We start from the raw sequence: 22,835 nt of genomic DNA on the forward strand, positions 1-22,835 counted from the left end.
CAATTCCGGCGCTCAGCACGAAACGCCGGCCCCGCAACGGAGTCACGGAGAGTGAAGGGCGCCGAACGGTTTCTGAAAACTTCACAAGCAACCGCTTGGCGCCCCTGCACGGGACTTAAATGAAAACACCGTTTGTTTTTTTTTACTTTATTTAACATGGAGGATGTTAAATAAAGTTCCAAAAAAACCAAACTGTTTTAATTTAAGTCCCGGACGGCGCCCCTGTTGCCATGGCGCCCTGTGTGGCCGCACGCCCCTAAGGCCGACCCTGCGTACCGCGTTAACCCCGTATTAAACCCGTCTACAAAAAACTAAGAAAAAAACTAACACAGGAACGGGAGAGTATTCGTGGGATAAAAATATTTTTTTTCCCAGACAGACTAACAGATTAATTTTGGAACGGCCGGTGCCAACTATATTTACCAGACTTGGGCGCCAACTGTTTCAAAATCCCTCAAGCAGGGCTGCTCAGTGCCACACTCATGTTGGCTTGACTTGGAGTGGGCCACATGATGCAATGTTATGTGACTCTGTGATGTTTATTGTGGGAAAAGTGCAGCTATTAGAAAAAGGCATATAGAGAGAGAGAGCATGTGCGTGTGTTGTCCAATGTGTTGGTTAAGAGCCATGGGATGGCAGTATTCGTGCAGTTGCTGTAACCAGTATATATTGTTTTTTTGGTGAAAAACGCTCAGCATTGCTTAAAAATTGTACAGACTCATTAGGTTTTCATATTATAGGAAATAAATCCTGTGATCATTCACAACGCAGGGACCCGTCTATTAACAGCTGCCGTGTCATCTTAGTACACGGGACGGGTTTGTCCATGTGGTGACGCAGTGGCCCCACCCCCTGCCTATACTACCGTATCCGCCGGGGTACCAACAGGTGACCGCTGCCCCGAGCAACGCGACTCGAACTGCGGTCCCGGGAGGGTATAGCGGAGCGCGCAAGCTCCGGCACCCACAGCGTTAAACTTGCTAGGGGGGGCACTTGCAGGCGTCACACACCCCCTCCACGAGAACAGAGACACGCCTTTTTACGATTATCTACCAATCGCACCCTCAACTCCCGCCTCAGTGTTTGATAAATTAATTGGTTTCCCCGCCCCTTCCTCTTGGACACACCCATGTGATTGAGTGGAACTTGTACTGGAGATAAGTTGCGGAGAGTGCGCTCCGGGTGTTGCTGGGATGTTGTGAGCTTATACTGGCCGCATCGCGATATAACACGCAGCGCATGTTCATTTGTGTCCGTCGGCGAGTTACAGCTCGGTGATTAGCGCCCGGGTACAGCCTGCAGTTGGTGAGGCGCTGGGGTCTCCGGTGCCCGCGCTTCGCGTAGCGATCGAACCTTCTGTGTATTATAAGGAGCCCGGGACCATGGAGCAGCTGGCGGCCGGAGAGGCGCAGGATACACCAGTGAGTAACGTGTACCAGGATGTGCGGTATGTGTGTATCCGAGCCTGTGCTCACCGCTCTTAGCGCCAACATGCACCGCAGTGCAGTACAAACGCGTCCGCGTACTATCCAGTGCACCCCTTTATAATAAAGCCCGCTAAACCGAGGGTACATTTTATTGTCCTCATGATAACCCCACCACAGTTAGCACTGCGTCCCAGAGAGGATCGTTGGCTCGTTGAGGTTATGTCTGGAGCTATTCAGATGCAAAATCGTGCAATCTCTATAGCAACTGTTGGAACCTTCCTATTGATTGCTACGTGACACGAGTGCGGCGTGTTTCTCGGCCTGGCTGTGATTGTTCAGAGTGGGAGTGTACGTGGTGTCCGGGATCGCTTGTCTAAGCCTGTTCCCCTTGAGCAGCAGTCAATGATGAGTCTGTACCATAAAACCCCCTCCCTGCTGGCTGCAGACCCCATGCTTTGCTCTGTATTGGGAATAAAATCTCCCTTTTGCCAGCTGTTTGTCCCCATCGGGCACGCCTTGGGCACTCCTTTCAGTGTATGGGGTGAAAAAAAATAACCATTTGCTAGGGGTTTATAGAAGGATGGAATGGATGGTCTGCCATCTCTGGATTTGGTGAACACATTGTCACAGCCGTTCTTCCGCTGATCAGTAACCCGTCCTTCACTCCTATACAACTTTCCAGTTATGCGTTTCCAATGAGTGAATGTTTCACCAGACTCCATTACTTCCCTGTAGGCATTGGGTCTGATTGATGCATCTTAATTCTTCGCTGTCGTTATTAAACAAGACTTAGCCCCTAACACTTCTGCTGGGAGGCTGTTCCATTTATATACAATACTCTCTGAGATCAAACATCCTTACATTCCATCTAAGCCTCTGACTCTCTAGCTTTAGATTATGACCTCTTATTCTTATATTTCTCCTCCTTTTGAAATAAATCATCCCAACTCTACTTTAAATCCCTTTTGTGTATGTCATGCTTCTATCGCATCTCCCAGTCCCTTCTTTCCAAGTTCCGCACTCTGAGCTCCGTGGAATGACTTGACTTTGCTCCATCGTTTGACTGCAGTGTATCGAAGGGCGGCTCCTGTTACTGGATCCGTTGAGCATCTCTCTTGGCACTCTTTATGAGGCTGATCTGCAATAGACTGAAAGCCGATCTTCTAGAGCATAACCTATCGCATCGCGTTTACAGACTGAATATGGCAGTAGATGTCCTTTGTTTTATTGACATCTGGGGTGTGTCAGTACCTCATAAAATTGCTTTATATGCGAATGCTGAGCCATAGATACGCTTAAGGCAAAGTACTTTCCGCAGGTCATATTATTGTTTGTCATGTTCCATGAGGGGTGTATGTGATATATAGATATCTCCCAACCCTCATTTTACTAGTTTTTTTTTTTTTTTTTTTTTTGGCTGATTAAATACTAATTCATGTGTCCAGGTTTTGATTATGATTTAAAAAGCTGATATTGTGTAACTAGATGGAATTTTGTTACATAGGCAAACAGACATTCTTTAAATCGCCATAATGTTTTAGATGGTATAAAGTAATGGAAACTAAGAGGTTGCCGGCAGATAAGAACCAATTGTCCCAACGAGTTTGCCCGTTACGCGCTTAGACCTTAAGCTGGTCTTGGTCTTGGTCTTGTGTGCCTGTCCCATACACGTTTACCAATCGGTCTAATGAATGCCGTTTAATAATGGACTGTTCTTTAAAATGTTAAGCCATCTGGACATTTAAGCCTAAATGTTTGATTTGTCTGTGTACTGGTCTATAGCCTAGCCTTATAATCCAATTCCCCATAATAGACGTGCCGGAAAAGTAACTGGCCCTTTTTACTCCAATGTCTGATGCCTGCCGGAGAGTGTCTGAGTATTTTATACCTGACACCTTCTGTGTCCTAAATTCTGCGCAATATATCAGTTGCTTGTGTATTCCACATCCTTATACACACTTTATTTTCCATAAATCTATTTTTATCTGATTTGGCAAAAGTGTCGTACGGCCATGCCGCCTCCTGTCAAAGAAGCCAGCGTAGTATGGTGTGAGTCCAAGTGGCCCGATATTAGATTCCTCTAAAAGATACATGAATTCTTTTATTTTATTTATTTTTTTTTGTTTTGTTTATGCTGCTATATATACATATACATTGTTTGCCTGTATTATGTTATCTTCCGTCTATAAAACAGAAGAGTGTTAGCTCTATGGGTCAGGGACCTCCTTTCATACGTAATGTACCTAGATCAGAATATCTATAGACGACTTATAAGGACTCCCTAATTGTACTTCCCCCTACTATCATTCTGTGAAGTGTGAAGTGAATCCAACACATAATAAATAAAAAAAAAAAAAAAAAAATTGGCTGCCGAGTATCTTTCCCACTTTTTCCTGGGTTTAAGTGACATGGTGAGGAGGGTATGTTGATGTAATCACAGAAACTTTTTTTTTAACCTTTTGAAGTAATGGCGCTGGAGTGTAATGGCGCTGGAGTGTAATGGCGCTGGAGTGTAATGGCGCTGGAGTGTAATGGCGCTGGAGTGTAATGGCGCTGGAGTGTAATGGCGCTGGAGTGTAATGGCGCTGGAGTGTAATGGCGCTGGGTTCTGTTTAAATAATGTTTTGTTTTTTTTCCACTAAGTTTTTACAATATTAATGTTCTATCCACTGGGTACCGACAAGCCCCAGTTTCCTGTCGGATCCCATTAACTGCTGGAATGAAACCGGCACGGATGCGCTCCCTTGGTGCTGCTGCGGTCTCTGGCATCCTCACTTCATGAAAATTTTATTATAATTAATGCAAATCTTGGGACAGCGTGGCCGTCCAAGAACAATGCATTACGCCTCATTTCATTTGCATGCTGTGCTTTAAAAGGAAGGCAGGGAGGGCAAGCTTAATAATGACCCCCCATTCCTGCGATCCTCATCGGCCTTTTTTCTCGCATTCTAATACAATTAAGTACGTAGCTTTTTAAGGCTCTAAAAAATCAAATTGGAGACGCTGATAGAACAACAGATTTAAGTCTAATACTGAGCTCCTAAGCGGCCGAGTACCTCTCCTCCGAGCATAGTGTAATTTGGTGGGCATATGTATGGTCTGTATTTGTACGGTTGACTCTGCTCCGTGAATGTGCCCCATCTCCTTCTGGTTTGTAGGAGACGAAGAAGGTGCGTGTTCAGATTTTGGCATGTGTGCCCATTTGATAAGCAGTATCAATAGATAATAGTAATCCATAATACACAGTAGAGTGCTTTTTTTTTTTATATTGTTTTATGTAGCGCCATCATATTCCACAGCATTGTACAAACAGGACATAAGTTGTGTATATAACCTAACAATTTGGCTTACAGAAACAATAGTTGAAGCCTACTCAATTGAGCTTATGTTCTAGAAGAAGCTTTAGCAGTTGAAGTGGCGGAGATTCTCTCCTTGGGTTCCTATGATTTAAGAATTACGGGCGTAATTATAAGTTATATGTCTGTTAAATCCTGGCTCGGAGCGACAGTTTGTGGCATTGGCTCATATCCTCAGGCAGAGGTAGACTGACATCTGCTGCTGTCTCACACTTGTACGTAGTTTTTTCACACCCGGTTCTGGGTGAAGAATGAGAATGTCGTGCTGCTCACTGCTCATTGAACCCTTTTTATAGGTTTATGTAGTGTCATCGTATTCCGGGGAGCTGTACAATGGGTATAAGGGGTTGGCTTGGGTCTATTTACCTCCAGGCCAGATGACATTTTGGGGAAAAAAGGGTCAAGATATTAAATATAAATGTATAGCAGCGTTTATTTTAATGTGGGTGTTTGGTGTCCTCCCTGCGCTCATTCTCTGCTCTGTAAGCTGTTTAAAAGTAAACCCAGCTGAGTTGATGACCCCATATTTACATGTAAGGCTCTGACTGTATGGAGAGTGACTGAGGGGGGGGGCACCCCCATGTGTAACTCAATTTTTCCTCTTTTGTTTTATTGTATGTCATTTAAATTCAGATTTGTTTTTGAGCAGGTGACCTAAAAAAACCTTCATAAACCTGGCTAGGCATACTTAGAGCTGTCCAGCATCTGCAGATTAGTCTATTTGACGTCCTACTAATTAATAGCTGTATAGGTGAGGTCTTTGCAGTAAGCCATGTCACACAGCAATATCCCTTCAATCCATACAATCTAAGTGCCCCCCCCCCCCCCCCCCCGACAGCCCATAAGGTTAGCAGCCATGACTGCTTCTTCTTCCCATGGGATTAGATTGGAAGCCATGCGTTGTTCGCCTGTGGCTTTGTGTTTCTAAACCATTGCTTCGTGCTCCCATTAGCCCTCTAGTCGAGTGTTCTGCGCTGTCTGGTATCCTTTTATTAAACCAATATCATCCAGAGGCTGTTGGGGATACAAGGAATGGAGTCATGTTTCTTATAGAAGCATTGGAGAATAAAACTCCTTTTTAAAGCCTATTTTGTGTCTTGGATCACTTATGATTAAAAGCATTTAGGGCAAGTTAAACTCCCCATAACCCGGTATAACTTTGTATTTTTTAAATTTTGACTAAGCCCAAACTTTCCCACAGAAACCTGAAATGTGCAGACAAAACGCCCTTTCCAAGTGATTAACTGCGGTCCCAAGCTTTCTCCTAATTTATTCAGCCAGACGCTAATTCAGTGTGATCGGTACATCTGTGTAATTGCAGGAGACAGTCCGCCTTGCTGCAGCCACTGAGTCATTCGGATTATCACGGCAAGGCTTGGCACTCACAGTCCTGATTGCCCGTAGCATTGTAACGGTTCCTATTGATCAGTAAAAAGAAAAGTCAGTAGCCAATACTGTTGTCATGAATGTGCCATGGAATATATAGGCTGTGGCCAAAATGGGCTTCAAGCCAGAATGGTACTGTTTTATAGATCTTACACACACCCATACCAATGACTCCTGTGCTTTTATCCATCTGACCCACCCATCTACTCTGGAAACCTCTGACATGTTCGTTCCGTCTTAGATGAGGCGCGGTTATAGCCCGTAACTAAGTATTCCAGCCAGAGTTTCATTTCTTGGGTATGCTCTGGAGATTGCCGAAATGCTAGAAAATCTTTAGCTAGCCAATGTCTGTGTAGTAGGGCCTGAAAGGGTTAATGTAGCTTTGGGAAGGAACTTTAATGCCCAATCCCCCTTTATTTATTTTTTTCTTTTCCTAACAGCTGGTATGAAAATGATATCCTATTGTACAAATGCGATCGTGGCCACTTAAGATGAAGTCGTTTTAGGACCTCTCATGAAAAATGCAGACTGTGATGGACCATTATTTAATAGACCATATGCTCTTTTTTTTTTGTTTGTTTTTTTTAGAATTATAGAATATTAATATATACTATTGGGGAAAAAAGTAGTCATTTTTATACAAATGGATTCCGAGATCATTTTATCATTAATATTACTATCTACCCCCCATCTGCAATTCTTAGCTCCCAGATGGTAGACTTTTTTTTTTAGTTTTGTATAAAAGCAGCTATATTCTGGGAGAATGTCTGCTTGTGTACTGGAAGAGCATCATCTGGATGAATAAAACACAAGGGGCCTTCTGAAGACATGACATCAGCCTTTCACCAGCCACCTGTCTTGAAAGATCACATGTAGTTGTAAAAATGCAAAAATATAAACAGAATAATTATAAATCTGCTTATTCATCTCTATGCTGTCTGCCGTAGTTAATATTTATTCATTGTCCTGCCTTATTGTAGAGTTACATTTTTTTTATTGTTTTACAGAATATATTAATGTTAAGCAGAACATAATTTAACCCCTAAGGGACTATCAATGCTGTTAAGGCGATATGGTTAGAGCCCAGCCGACTATATGGCCTTTTAAGGCTGAATTATTACAAGTATTTTTTGATTGCGGATATGTTTAGTTTATTGTGTACAGTTTTCTTACTGCCCATACAAAGTGAAATATTTGTAGAATAGTCTTAACCTTGAAGGCCACCATTTGTTTGTTTGTTCTGTTAATACCATTACTTTGAATTGTATAGAATATCCCTTGGGTAGGTGTACCATTTTTGTTAATTCTCTTTTTTCATCTTTCTTCAAGGTGACTATAAAAAATATAGAACGGGAACTTATTTGTCCTGCTTGCAAGGAGTTATATACGCATCCGCTGATCCTGCCCTGTCAGCACAGTATCTGTCACAAGTGTGTTAAAGAGCTTCTCTTCATGACACTTGAAGACTCGACTGATGTCAGCTCTGAAGCATCTACTCCGGGAAGCCCACGTGGTCGCATACAGTCTCCTAGTGTTGAACGGATTGACCGACTCCTACGATCAGGTTGGTTCTAATAAGAGTGCTTTTTTTAAGGGATTCACTTGTGCTTATATGAAGAGGATGAAATCCCTTTCAAGGTATCTGGAGTTTGCGATGATATATAAAATTATTGTATCGATTCTCCTGAGGTTGCTCCATGTAGCGGCCATGTTTCATTAAATCACGATGCAATCCATTCTTAACCATATCTGTTACTAGGTATTTACGAAAGTTTTCTTTTCTGCAACATGTGAAAGTTAGCCAAGAAAAGTAAAGAATGGCTAATTCCAAGTACACAGTGTTAAAAAATATAATACAATCTTATGTCAATGGCTTCTTGTGTGTTACAAAGTAAATGTTGCTTTAAATCTAATCAAATTTAGATTGTTTTATATTAAAATAAGTTAACCTGAGCAACAAGGTATTATGCCAGTGTGTTAGATGGATTCCGACGGTGTTCAGCCATGAAGAGATTGCTTGTGCTTGTCCAGGAGACCATCAGTTTTGCCTGCAAGTGTCAAGCGGTAACCACTAGTGAAACAGAACAAGCAGTGATCCTGTATGAGATACCACCAAAAGTAGGGCTACAGTAAGAGTTGTTGGTGCCTCTAAAATTGTGATTTGGATACTATGAAATAACTAAGTGTTTACCAAAGAACATGATCATTCAATTAAATTAATCCATGAAATCTAAAACGAGTTATAAAAATACCTCAATAGTTCAGGTCTTGGTTTTGCACATTCTAACATATTTATTGAAAGAATTTCCCCCCAAGAATTGTGTGTTGTGTGAACAGTTCCATTTGTGCTGTAACCCGAGATGTCTAAAATGTAAATGTTGATTACTTGCAGCCTCACAACGGAGGTATTTTCCACCAAGAAGTCGAGGTGATTTATTTGGTGTCTCTCTAGATCTTCTAGTCTGCGTGTGCTTCTGTGTGCAGTTACTTTATTTTAATTTTTTTGTGTGTATATTACAATAAGGATTTCATTCTGTTGGAGAAGCAGTAAAATATGTAAAAAGCCGATGTAAAGAAAAATCGAGCATGTATACTATTAAACAAAAGGGAGAGGGTGAAACATGCTGCAGGTGCACCACTGACAAAACAATGTTTCCTGCTCTTCTGTTGATAAAGGATCCTTCATGAATTACCATATCTGCTCGATTATAAGATGACCCCCTCCCCCAAATCAGAATATAAGACTACCCTATATGAAAAATGTTTTACTAGTAAATAGTTTACACGTGAATTATCTTTCATATTTAATAAAAACTGATTACAATTTGAAAACTTTTATTTCCTTTTATTTGCCAACCTGCCCCCAGATATGTCTTATCCCCCCCCCCCCCCATATGCCACTCTGCCCCCCGACTTACCAATGCTTCCCCAGACTCCCGTACTTCAGACTCCCTGGTGTCTAGTGGGGGCAGCCGGTGGACGTCTGCACGCATTGCGTATACAACCTCTGCTGCCCGTTAGTTCCACCGGGGCTTCTATGATTGAACACCGGAAGGTCACGTCACGCCGGTGCTCAGTCATAGAAGCCCCCAAAGGAAGTGTCAGCAGCAGCGGAGGTTACCAGTGAGGAGGCAGGTCCCCTGCAGCGCTGCGGGGGATCTGGATCTTAGGCTTATAGTGAGACCTCCTATTTAAGGTCTGATTATGGGACGGCCTCTAATATAAGACAAGGAGCGTTTTCTCTGGGGGGGGAACCTTGTCTTCTAATTGAGCAAATATGGTATATTGGCAAGATATTGCCTAATTGAGAAAGGATCTGACTTTGCTTTGTAGGCCTACATTATGGAGTACATATCCTGTAACTGGATATGTAAGGGTACGCCGCTTGTTGGTCCATTTATTACTGATGGTCAAGCCTAGTTTTAAATTTGTCTTTAGTCCTTTACTCTCCCCCACTTCCTAAGGCATCGGTGTGGCATTCTCTGACCCTTCAGTAGCAGTACTTGCAAAAAACAAATCTTTTAAAGATATTTTTTTCCAGCAACCAGAAAGAGTGATGTTTTTAGCAGTAAAATGATTACTGCTATCATATTCCACAGGCCTTATAGTGGGCAAAGAGAACAATAGTTGTACATCACTTTTATTATTGAATTCAATAGCGCCATCATATTCTGCAAAGCTGTACAAAACACGTTGGACTTAAACAAATGTTTAGCAGTTCCCTACTCAAAGGAACTAAAAATGTTATGTTAAAAAAACTTGTATGCGACAGCAGTAGCGTTGGGAGCTTCAGTTCCCTCTAGGGCTTGTGAAGACCTGTATTAAAATGTTTGATACACATGTGCTTAGCCACTTAACCCTTGTGTAGCATGTTATATTTTTTGCTTTGGTTTTTTTTTTTTTTTTTTTTATGTCTTTGTTTTATGTGTACATGGTTTGGGGGAACATAAGATTTCACAGAGCAATCTATAGCTTTTGTCTGTGTATGTTCTCAACATTGTTTGCGTGTTCAAAGAATATAAAATATCGGGGATTTATCCTTTGCAGAGTGCTTTTTGCACATATCCCACGGGGTTTCTAAAATTACATATTATGCACAAAGTTCAAGGAATGTTATCCTGCTTATCACAAGATTCCCACAACCTGTAATTGGTAGCAGACCAACCTTTTTATTCTTAAAAAAAAAAAAAATAAAAAAAAAAAAATAAAAATCGCTAGTTTATCGGTTACTCAGGGTTAGGTCTTTTTAATTTTGTGAAGATACGTGACAGGCGTCTGCTATATTGTCTGGTGTATTGCTTTTAAGAGGAGTATACATGAAGTTAGACTGCCGTTATAGTCGTACTAATTATCCCTTAATTCATAGCATTTCATGTTTTCTGAAAACTTACCTGATGGCGCATCCTCTGTCCTCTCCAATGCCAGTAATTTAAATTATATTATATTCCCATTTTCTTGCACAGATAGCTTTCATTGTTTAAACTGTTCATCATCATTCTCCAGTGTCGGTGGCCATGCTTGCACTTTGTTTCATTTTAAGTCTTCCAACAGAATGAATTGTTCGTTTTTTTTTTTTCACATTTCTTGTGAAATCACTGTGTGTATTTCATAATTTAATTTGCTAAATGCAGTTCTGTTTTTGCTGTGGTTCAAAACTGTATGTAAGCTCTCAGAATGCTATACATGGGATGTTTTAAAATGATTTATTCTAAATTTAATAAAAACATTTTAGTATGAAACTATCCTTTTACACTCAGTGGCCATTTTATTACGTACACCTACTTGTGAGTGGAACCGCCAAATAGTGTAGGGTGCAACTCAATCTATGAAGCACGTGGAGAGCTTTAGATGTTTACTGAACAGTAAGTTGTAGAAGAAGCTTGATAAAAGTGGCCAGTGTCTGGTGTGATGTGGTTGGCACAACATCTAATATACAGCAGGCTTCCGGAGGTTCTTCAGCTCTTCAGTCTCAATGGAGTGTGCCAATAATGGTGTGATCAAAAATTTAGCAAGCGGCATCCCTGTTTATAAAAATGCTTTAATGAGGTGGAGAGCAGAGTGGTTGGACTTGCGTTGAACTCTGGGATTTCAGTAAATTCCTTCTTTCAACACAAGTGACCGGTATTTTATTCTGTTTCAATCATTTTGATTTAGCTATCAGTGCTAAAGCAGGAATATCCAATATTCCTGGCCTGGGGATTACTCTGTAGACCTGAAGTTTTGACAACTGGGTTAGATTTGTTGAAATGACAAGCGCACAAAATTGCAAGTGGATATCTCTGAACACACAATGCATTAAACCTTTAACCCCTTAAGGACAATGGGTGGTCATTGCATTTTGATGCATGTACGGGCTTTGCCATTAAGGGGTTAAAGAAGCAGAAATCCAGGCATTAGATGGGTGTACCTAATAATAAGGTGGTCACTGAGTGTTATTCATTGGAGTATTAAAAGTATCAGTTTTGATTAAATACTGGCTCGTGGCTGGTAATGGTTGTATTTTTTTTTTTTTTTTGGTGGCTATTGAGCATTAGCTTTTTTTATTTTTATTTAACAAAGCTAAACTGTAACTGCAATCCCTACTGTTAGATTGCTGTGTGTGTGAGAATTAATGTGAAGCGCTTAATTAACCTTTTATTATTTCCTTAGGCTCCAAACGCAATTCGTTGACCCCCAAGTTGACCACTTTATCCTGCCCAGGATGCCTGCACGATATAGAGCTCGGGGATCGGGGCATCAGTGGACTTTTCAGGAATTTCACCCTAGAAACAATTGTGGAACGGTACAGACAGGCAGCTCGTGCTGCCACTGCTATCATGTGTGATTATTGCAAACCTCCAGCCCAGGAATCCACCAAAAGCTGCATGGACTGTAATGCCAGCTTCTGCAATGAATGCTTTAAAATCCACCATCCCTGGGGAACCATAAAAGCCCAGCATGAATATGTAGGACCAACTACAAACTTCAGACCAAAGGTAGGTTTCATTCATGTTTCTCGTTAACAAAGTGAATGATATAGGGCTGAAACAACTAATCGATAAAATCAATAATAATCTATTGGTCGAATTGATTTTTATCGATTATAAAAGTTTTTTTTCAGAGGACCTGGATTCCCCTGACTGTTAGCCGGTGGGTGTCCGTGCGATGCGCACAGACAACTTCCGCCCCTCCACTTCCGCTCCTACGATGCAGTGGCAGCATCACATGATGTAGAAGCCCCAGCGGAAGTGAAGGTGAGTAACGGAGGCTGTCTGTGCGGATCGTGCAGACCCCCACTGGCTGACAGAGAATCGAGGTCTCCTGCAGAGCATCATCCTCTGTCAGTCGGTGGGGGTCTGCATCGCACAGACAGCCTCCGTTACTGCCCTTCACTTACGCTGAGGCTTCTATGAAGCTGCAGTGAAAGTGCCTGTCGGCAACGGAGGTTTGCAAGACACCAGGGAGTCGGGAGAGAGGCATAGTGGTGTATGGGAGGGGGGGAGGAGGCAGAGTGGTGTATGGGAGGGGGAGGAGGAGGCAGAGTGGTGTATGGGTGAGTTATAGTGGTGTATGGGGGGTATAATGAATTTCAGGGTAGCAGAGTGGTGTATGGGGGTGCAATGAATTTCAGGGAGGCAGAGTGGTGTATGGGGGTGCAATGAATTTCAGGGAGGCAGAATGGCATATCTGGGGGAGTTAGAGTGGTGTATGGGGGGTATAATGAATTTCAGAGTGGCATATCTGGGGGAGGCAGAGTGGTGAATCAGCGAGTAGAATTTCAGGGTGGTGCAGGGCATTTATGGGGGGCGGAGTGGCATATCGGGGTACACAGTGACATATAGGGAGGTATAAGGCATAAATGGGGGCGAGTGGCATATTGGAAGTTATAAGGCATATCAGGGGGCACAGTGGCATATAGGGGGTATAAGGTATATCAGGGGGCTCAGTTGCATATCACTGGCATATAAGGAGTATAAGGCATATTGGGGGCACAGTGGCATATGGGGCACAGTGGAATCTCTGGCATTTACTTTTAACTTTGTATTAAAACCTAGTTTGAGAAACACTGTTTGGGTTCTTGTAGCTTTTATTATTATGTCAGTAAAATAAGAAGGTGAATAGAGAGAGGCCATTGTGATAAAGAGATGAAAGTGTAAATTGTACGTTTTTTTTTTTTTATTATATATTTTTTTTATCCGATTAATCGGCCAACTAATCGATTTATTAAAATCGTTAGTTGCAGCCCTAGAATGATACGCTCCAAAATCTTCCCATTTGTCTATATCTGGGGGGGGGGGGTTAAAACTATATATATAATTGTCACACTTTGTAAGCTTACAAATCCCTATAGTTTTTGTTCCATCTTTGTCTTTAATCCTTATGTATTGCCCACACTTTTATGGGAGAATTATGATTTGTTTGCTTCCCTGTCTACAAGGCTCTTTGCACTTTCAGTTAACCCCTTCAGGCCTGGGGTTTTTCATAACCAAAGGACCAACAAATGTTTCATAACCCATGACTCCCATCTTCCACATTTGATGAACCCACAACAAATTATACATGATTTTGTTCAGGAGAAGTAGGGAATTCCTTTAAAAATCATAGAAATACATAAAACATAATTGGTGTTAATGTAAGAAGCTTTTTTATTATTAAATCCTGCTTACATTTTCTTGTATACTGTAAGTGCAAAACTACTAGCGAGTGAAAAAGTGAACGTGTTGAGATAGCTAAGCTCTTTATTCTCATGCTACCGTGCATGGAGTTTCTTGGCACTACATGTACAGACACCCACTAGCTGCCATGCTTTTTATTAACTCTGGGGTCAGCGCAGAGACAAAGTATCTGCATACAGAACTTTAATTATAATATTGAATTTATACATTTTTGTAGCACAATGTATAGACATAAGTACCACCATTGTATTTCTTATGACAGATACAGTGTCCAGTACTCATCATTGTTGGCTTTACAGGAGAGGAGAGCATCTAGCAGGCACCGAGCTGCCTTAAAAACGCTTCCTCCCTTCCGGTTTGTCTTTGCCCGTGACTCTAGAGGGCTGTATATGTAAGTTTGCTTGATGGGCCAGATAGGGCTTTTAGCAGTAAGTGGTGTAGAGGAGAGACTTGATCTTGATGAACTTTGAGACAATGAAATGATTGATGGTACAATGCTAGAGAAGGAAACAGAGAATATGTGATTGGATATTTATGGCTTTGGCCAAGTATTGAGCTTTTTCACAGCCATCTTTTTGACCAGTGTGTCAACAATAATGTGGCCATCAGCAGATATTCTAGAAGAATCATCACGGAGGAGTATTCTTTGCAGATGGCAGTTTTTCCGCAGCGCTGTTGTCAGCATGCATAGGTCATTAGGAGATGGAGGACGAATAAAAAAACAAAAAAAAAATCTGGTCTTTTCACTGTGTGGGTAAAAAATATAACGTGTAACAAGTAAACATTTTGTTTGGGTTCTTATAGAGAAAGCAATGTTGAAATATTTTTTATGTTTATCTCTTTGTACCTCCATGATCTGGTGTTGTTGGATATATAGTTCTAAATTGAATGATGTGTTAAGTTAATTAAGAACTCTGTAAAGGTCTCTTTAGTAGAGCGCCGGCGCGGTGTGTATGTTGCAGCACATTCCTGTCTAACCCTCAGCAGAATTGAGGCTAATTTTAGAATGAGGAGCGATGGTATAGATATGCTGAGCCATACATGGCAGTGAAGGAGCATTAACTAATAATGTTCAGGCCATATTGTAACACCTATAAGCTGCAATTGGGAGAAAGACAATCTGGTCACTTTGGGGGTATAAGTATTGCAACTGATTGTTTTTGTAATGAATTATATCATTTTTAAATTATGGGGAAACGGCTTCTTGATCCAAGGAGAAATCTCCCATTCTGGGGTCAAGAAGGAATTTTTTTCCCTAGTTTGTTGTAAAACTGGAAAGGACTGCAAACTGGATTTTTTTTTTGCCTTCTATTGGATCCACAGCAATTAACAGATGTGGGAAAGGCTGGTCTTGATGGACGCATGTCTTTTTTTCAGCCTATGTAACTATGTATTATTACAAACGTATTGCAGACAAAATGTATGCATAAAAACCACATGTGTTGGCTGTTAAGGAGCAGTAATGTGTATATATTTGTTGCTGTGGCTGGCATGCAGCACTCCTGGTTGCCCTGAGTATGATAACTAAATGCATATTCCTTACCTCACTTTTAGGTAGCCAGAATCAGACACCTTTGGGGGGGGGGTGGGGTGTAGGCAGACTAGGGGTTAAAGACTTGGCCATAGGCAAGACCACCTCTTGATGCGTATTCAGAGTACTTTAATATGCATCCTGCGTTAGAGGGGGTCTTTGGGACATTAGACTGTCCCTTTAATCACTCAGACACTGACACACGCAGACACCGAAGGGTTCTTTATCATGGACTTGTATGAAAACACCATTAAATAAAGCCCCCATTGTCTGCAATGCAATTACATTAGTGTATACCACTATTACCATTTAATTCTGAAACCAAAATGTTTTTTTTTTTTTTGTTTTTTTTCCCATGGACCCTTTTTTTTTTTTTTTTTTTTATTCCTGTTCTATTTTCCTCCAGGTACTCATGTGTCCAGAACATGAAACAGAGAAAGTAAACATGTACTGTGAAATCTGCAGGAGGCCCGTGTGTCATCTGTGTAAATTAGCAGGTGCACACGCAAACCACAGAGTGACCACGATGAGTACTGCATATAAAACGCTGAAGGTAACATCATGAGACACTAGCACATTCTTATTTTCTTGCTCGTAAAATATTCGCAGTTTTGTACTCTTGCCCATATTCCCCCCCCCCCCCCATACATGTTTTTCATACATGTCAATTTTATACTTTCAGGAAAAGCTTACAAAGGGTATAAGCTATTTAATTAGTAAAGAAAGTCAAGTAAGGAACCAGATCTGTGAACTGGAACTACTCATTCAACGGACGGAGGTAAGAATGTGCGCCATAAATCTGTGGTGTGATATGTCGTGTGTATTGTGTAGCTGTTACCTGTCACCTGTGGAGTGTAGTAACCTGCTCAGTCCCACTAGTGGATAACCCCCATCCACTGGCACAGCTTGACCCCTTTCCTTTTACTTAAGTCTCTTTTTGCTTTAGGAGGAGATAGTGTCCCGTAAACTGCCCTCTAATATTTGACATTTCTAGATATGCTTATACTCGCTCTGTCTTATCACATATCAGATCCTGGCTTTTTTTTTTAATTTTTTTTTTTTTTTTGTGTTTTTCAGGCGCGTTTAATAGGCTTTGTTTTGTTACCTTTTCTTATTTCTAGTCACTAGCCCTGATTTGACACGAAAAGTGACATAAGGCATCCCACTAGTGACATTGTAGGACCTCTGGAAGCTCCAAATTAGCATGGCATCATTTATTAGCATGGCATCATTATCCATAAACCCAACTGTCCCAAATTCTTCAGAGTTGGAGCACTTTACTTGCAATTTGTGTAAATAACTGGCAAGATATATCCAGGAGAACGTATAAACACCCCTTTATTTTTTTGGTAGGAAGTGGGTGGCAAGCATAACTTCTCATAGATACCAAATTGTGCATTCCATCTCATAATATAACAGTACACTTACAATAAAAACATGTTTTGTTTTCCTCCATGTTCCAAAACTTTAAAAAAAAAAACAAAAAACCTTGTCCCCTCTTAATAATAAATCTTTGCTTCGGCAGAGCTTGATGGAGATTGTGGTCCACAAGCTGATCGAACCTTACAAGCAGTAAGATCAGTTTTTGACTTATGACTGTGATTGCTGTTTTAGGGCATTTTTGGTTATGCTACATTTTAATTGTTTCAGAGCCACAGTGAGAGAGCGAAAGAAGAGGCAACATACAACTTTGAAAAGTTGTATAACATTTTAGAGGACCGGAAATCTTTTGTCTTGAAATCCATAGCGAATTCAAAGACTACAAGACTGGAGAAACTGCAGAATCAGTTGGAGGAGTACCAGGGCCTCTTGGAAAACAATGGCCTTGTTGGCTATGCACAGGAGGTACTAAAGGAAACTGATCAATCCTGCTTTGTGCAAATTGCAAAACAGCTGCATACCAGGTATGTGTGTTTCACCTGATATCTAGTAGGAACAAGCCATTCATCTGATCTTCTGTTGAATCAGTAGTAGCATTTGATTCTTTTATGTAACCGTGGATGTAATGATCTGGGCTACAATACACACTCATGCTTAGTTTAGAAGTACCGTTGTGTGAAATAAAGTACACCCTCTTTGCATTTTATGGTTTTACATACCAGGACATAACAATTATCTGTTCTTTAGCAGGTCTAAAAAATAGTTAAATACAACCTCAGGACATATTACACTGTCATGATCTATTAAACAAGAATAAAGCCAAAATGGAGAAGCCACCCTTACTGCTTCCAAAGGAAATAAGATGCTAAGTAGCAGATAGGTGCTGCTTATCAAATGCCCTTGATTAAGTGATCATCAGCAAGTGTGACCGCCTCTATAAACGTCTCAGCAGTTTGCTGGTCTGGAGCAGAGGCATCCTTAAAAAAACAACAAAAAACAAGCGTTTGCGAGTTTAATGATTCCCAGTAAGGTGGATTAATACTTGGATGATTTAAAATGTGGCTGTTTATTACGTGATCTTATTTATCGGTCTAGCAAATCGAATACTATACTTTTACTTGTCACTTAACTGAGAAGGTGATACCGAAGCCTCCCAGCTGAAATGGTCGAGGTTAAAACAGTTAGGAACTTAAACATGCATAGCGTAGCTTTATGGCTATTTTTTTTTTATCTAAGACGAGACTGTGGAATGATTAAGGTTTGAGTCTTTACAGCAGAAAAACATTCTGAGTTTTTATACAGTTTCTCAACAGTATTTCCCTGAGACCAAAGGTATTGAGTATTATGTCAAGTGGACCTTTTTGTAATATACATTAACTGGCAAAATAAATTAGTTTTCTTACTTTTGGATTATAGCTGATGCGTCTGATGTGGATGTTAAATAAGCGTGTATTCGGGTGACCTCTGTGAAAGGTCCCTTTTCGTAATCGGCCATTGGCTGGTTGTTTAAGGCCCACCTTTTGGAGGAGTGCATTGGTAGTGTGCAGCTGAAGTGTTTTTTCCTCTGTTACTCTTGGCTTTAATATTTTGCTTTTAATTTTTAACAGAATTCAAAAAGCAAGTGAGTCTCTGAAGATATTTTGCCCAGCAGCAGATTGTAGTTTTGAAGAATATTTAATTGATGTCTCTAGGGAAGAAGAGCTACTGAATGATCTTGCCTTCTCCAAAGGTAGGAACAAACTTATACCCTGGCAATAAATAAATAAGCTTGCACCCTGTTCTGCTACTGAGAAAACTGGAAAGGTGCAAAATTGCCTATTACTTCAAGCCATCATCTATTTTGCATAGACCACGAGTCATGATGTAGAACATATTTTTATTGTTTATATAGCGCCATCAAACTCCATAGCACAATACAATGGGTAGACAGGACATAAGTAGTATGTAACGTAACACTTTGACTTACAGAGACAACAGGTGGGGAGGGTCCTGCTCAAATGAGCTTACAACATAATGCAAAGCTTGTCAGATTTGAGAGAATTGTCCGATTTTAGTGCAGTCCAGCTAATCTTGGGAATTGGCCCTTGGGAGAATAGGCATCATGATGTGTTTAATACCCCAACAATATAACAACCTTTATTTGCACTTGATTCCGCCCCCCCCCCCCCCCTACAGTTTTAACATGTAACAACCAATGTTTTATTAAGGCGATTTGGTTCTGTTTATATTTGTAGCTCTTGATGTACCGGAAATCAATACAGAACAGAGCAAGATTTATAACAAAGCCAAGATTTGCTGGCAGCAGCCCAGCGATGCTGGTAGAGCAGACGGATATGTCCTAGAATATCGAAAACTTGACAAGAGTGAGGATCTCTTGTGGAAGGAGGTTGAAACCTCCTCTACTAGCAAAATAATTTCTGACCTTGAAATAAACAGTGCGTATGCATTCAGAGTCCGTGGATATAGAGATTCAGCCTGCAGCGCCCAAAGCAAGGAAGTCCTCCTCCATACACCGCCCGCCCCAGGTAAACCTAAAATGTATTGTCATATCTTGTTTTCTTTTATGCCCACTCCCTAATTATGGTGCACTGAATATTATGGTTTTTTTCTCTATTCTTTAAGGGAAGGGCAATTTTGACCCTCTTGCTGTAAGTGTAGTCCATTGTATTTTGTGATATTAAAGGTTACATATTGACTATGTACTCCTGTCAGGAGTGATTGCTGTGTCTCCCAGTGCTTTTCTCCCTTGCCATGGGGAGTAAGCCCAGTGTTGCCCCTTTATGCCGTCTGTGCAGTAGCGAAAAGATTGGCTTAGGAGCAAAGTCTTAGACGCGTTGTGCAGTATACATGGTTCCTTTCAAACAGTCTGTGTCCCAGAAGAATTAAGTTGTTTATTGGGCTAAAAGAGAAAAACACTTAGAGATTTTTAAACCCATAAAAATATAAACCATTCATATTTACCCAGTTGTCAACAAGTGGGTATTACGATTGTTTGAGTTATGTAGGAGCATCATGTTCTGCAGTGCTGTACAATAAGAAAACAGGGCAAGTATCGTGAACAATTAAGCTTACTGTTAAATGTTTATTCTTAGCTTTTAATTAAATGGTTTTGCTTTGTATTTCAACTTGTATTCCTTTTAAATCACTGACCATTAAGACCCAAATGTAACTTTTTTCTCCCCCCATTTCTAGTGTTTAATTTTCTGTTTGATGACAAATGTGGCTATAACAAAGAACATCTTCAGCTTAATGACAGAAGGGACTCTGTGGAAAGTGTGGCTGGCTTCCCGCTGCTGCTTGGGGCCGAAAGAGTTCAAGTTGGCTGCTACATGTGTCTTGATTACATCATTGGAGATTCTGGGATCACTAAAGGAAGGCATTTCTGGTCCTTTTCTGTTGAGCCCTTTTCATACCTGGTGAAAGTTGGAGTGGCATCAGACATTAAATTGCAGGAATGGCTTCATAACCCCCGTGATATAAGCAGTCCAAGGTACGGTATCAAAGTGCACACTTCACTTTATTAACATACTTTCATTACGTGTAACTTCATTAATATATATATTATATAAAAGATAATCTAAAATGACACCATTTAACATCCCACAAATCTAACTTGTGAACATGTCAACAGCCCTGAACATATTTTTATATATCTGACTGTACTTGGGGAAGGGGTAGTTCTAAAACAAATGTAAATTATTGTGATATACAGGGCAAGTACAATGCTACAAAACCCATATCCAAGCAAGCACTGGATTACTCAAACATTGAATAGCTTTAGTTTACTTGCCCTGTACTGAAGTTTTCTAGGTAGATACTGGTGAGAATGTGTGTGTATGTATATGTATATATAATATATATATATATATATATATATATATATATAATGTATATGTGTGTGTGTGTATGTATATATGTATGTGTTCTTTTAGTTAAACTGTTGGCAGGTAAATATTTGCACACCTCTTACACTGACGGCTATAGAACCATTTGTTTTTGTCCTTTGCAGATATGATCAGGACAGTGGTCATGATAGCGGGAGTGAGGATGTTACGTTTGATTCTTCACAGCCTTTCACTCTGGCTACTATAGGAATGAAAAGTTTTTCATCCCAAAAGCTTCAAAATGTCTTGAGTACCTATAATGAACGGATTCTCCCTCTCCCAACCCGGGTAGGAGTCTGTCTGGACTATGACAAAGGCATAGTTGGTTTCTACGATGCCAATAACATGCAATGTTTGTATGAGCGTGAAGTCGACTGCGTTGGAACAATGTACCCAGCTTTCGCATTAATGGGTGGAGGAGAAATTCGTCTGGAGGAATTCATTACTGCGAATCACCTGGATTATTCTCATGAAATGTAACTGCAGTATCGTGGTCATTTTTGCACTGAGAAGCATGTTCATGGCAATTTCTCATACTACGAAAATTAATACAATGGGTCCTTTTTTTTTTTTTTTTTCTCATCGTCTGTACCCCCCCCCCCCTTTTTTCTTTTTCTCATTTCATGGTCTCATTTAGATGTCGGTTTTCTCGGCGAACCTTTCACAGTTTCCTTGTTTGTGTGTGAGCTTTCTGTGACCCATGAAACATCTTTTCTCTTAAAGGGTTAGCCTGTCTTCGCACAAAAAAGATATCCTTCTCTTTTAATGTCAGTACTTTGGGGCCCTCTGAGCTCGGTTGTAAAGTACTGGTTTATTTTACTGTACAATACAGAAAATAGAATGCATTACCTATGACTACAACCCTTTTAAAGCTACTTAACAAAGGAGTTTGCTGTAATGGTAGACTACATACAGTTTTTTATTTATTTTTGTTTTCTTCTAAAGTGATTAACCTTTAGTGCCATGAAGACTAACAGCAAATGTTCACATCTCCCTGGTTAACAAAGGGTTAAAATGAACCTTTAAGAATGTATTCAGCTCTGGGCTGAACAAATTTTTGCTTTTAAACCCAACGAATAGAAATGTTTTCTGAAGCGTACATTTTGTCATTGTTTGTTTTTACGTAATATTTATGTTGTATGGGGAAAAAAAATACAATAATTACTCCCGGCACAGAAATACTAAACCAAAAAAGCCGCAGAGCACACAGTTTCATTAGTTTTCAACACTGGGTGGCAGTTTTTATGTATTTTAGGTTACAGGCTGAACACTAAAGTCACAATTTGTATTTTAGCAAACACCTCTTACCAACACTGCTCTGGTTTATTTCCATAATCTGTTTAGGGAAGACGTATATTAACACATTTTAACATTTTGGTAGTAAATGCATATTGATGTCTTCACGTCACGCTTAGTCTGGGCATATCCAACATTATAAAATCATACACCTAGGTAATAATATACACGCAGAATTGCTTGGTTTAATACAATGCTGAAATATTGGCGTTGAGGTACACTTTCCACCCCCCCCCATTGGTTATATTGCACTTTATAGTACTTAGACACTTAGCTAAATCCTATGCAATGTTACAATAATTTCAGAATGAAGCTGCTATAAAAAAAATATATTGGGTACTACTGCTATGAAAATAATGTAAACCTTATGTGGTTCTTGATTGACTAGGAAAGCTTTAAGACATATGGGAGTAAAACAATACTGTTTTGTTTGTTTTGTGTGTATGTGTTTGTTTTTTTAAATAAAATATTAAAATTGTGGAATTTTTTTTTTATAAACCTGTTTTTATTATAGACTCCAATAACCCCAATAACAAAATTTATGGCTTATAACACCCGTCATAACACATTTCAACAGCAAGACTTAGGGGTGAATGCAGCTTTGAGACCCTCTTCTCCAGCATCATCCAATAGTACATCCCTGATGGTCAAGAGTATAGATACTGTGTCAAGTGTTTTATTACAGGTCTAGGTATTAAATGGTAATTAAGTAGTAGTTATGCTACTTCCGGACCTATAAGGCCAGAGGCACTGGATAGATGCACTCTAGAACCTTGTGCAATTCAGTCTGAAAGCACTGTTAAGAATTCCTGCAAGCTGGGAGGACTTGGCCCTAGGAAGTGACCTTTCATAACACTCTTAAATAAAACTTCTGTAATATACGTCGTACCCACGTCGTCTGGTTCAAATGAATCACGCAA

At 40.3% G+C, this 22,835-nt stretch overlaps 1 protein-coding gene across 1 annotated transcript; it reads left to right on the top strand.

The window, feature by feature from the left end:
• Positions 1-7,504: 7,504 nt before the first annotated feature.
• On the top strand, positions 7,505-21,099 carry LOC149302973 (E3 ubiquitin-protein ligase TRIM36-like). The gene is made up of 9 exons (XM_089481803.1): positions 7,505-7,733; positions 11,819-12,144; positions 15,762-15,908; positions 16,038-16,133; positions 17,006-17,259; positions 18,343-18,464; positions 18,970-19,260; positions 19,928-20,225; positions 20,745-21,099. The coding sequence occupies exons 1-9, from the start codon at positions 7,622-7,624 to the stop codon at positions 21,097-21,099; spliced, it is 2,001 nt and encodes a 666-aa protein (XP_089337929.1). The 5' UTR covers positions 7,505-7,621.
• Positions 21,100-22,835: the final 1,736 nt, after the last annotated feature.

Source organism: Sceloporus occidentalis, unplaced genomic scaffold (genome assembly GCF_023333645.1).
Source record: "Sceloporus occidentalis isolate IW3139 unplaced genomic scaffold, rSceOcc1.0.p SCAF_16, whole genome shotgun sequence".
NCBI classification, from domain to species: domain Eukaryota; kingdom Metazoa; phylum Chordata; class Lepidosauria; order Squamata; family Phrynosomatidae; genus Sceloporus; species Sceloporus occidentalis.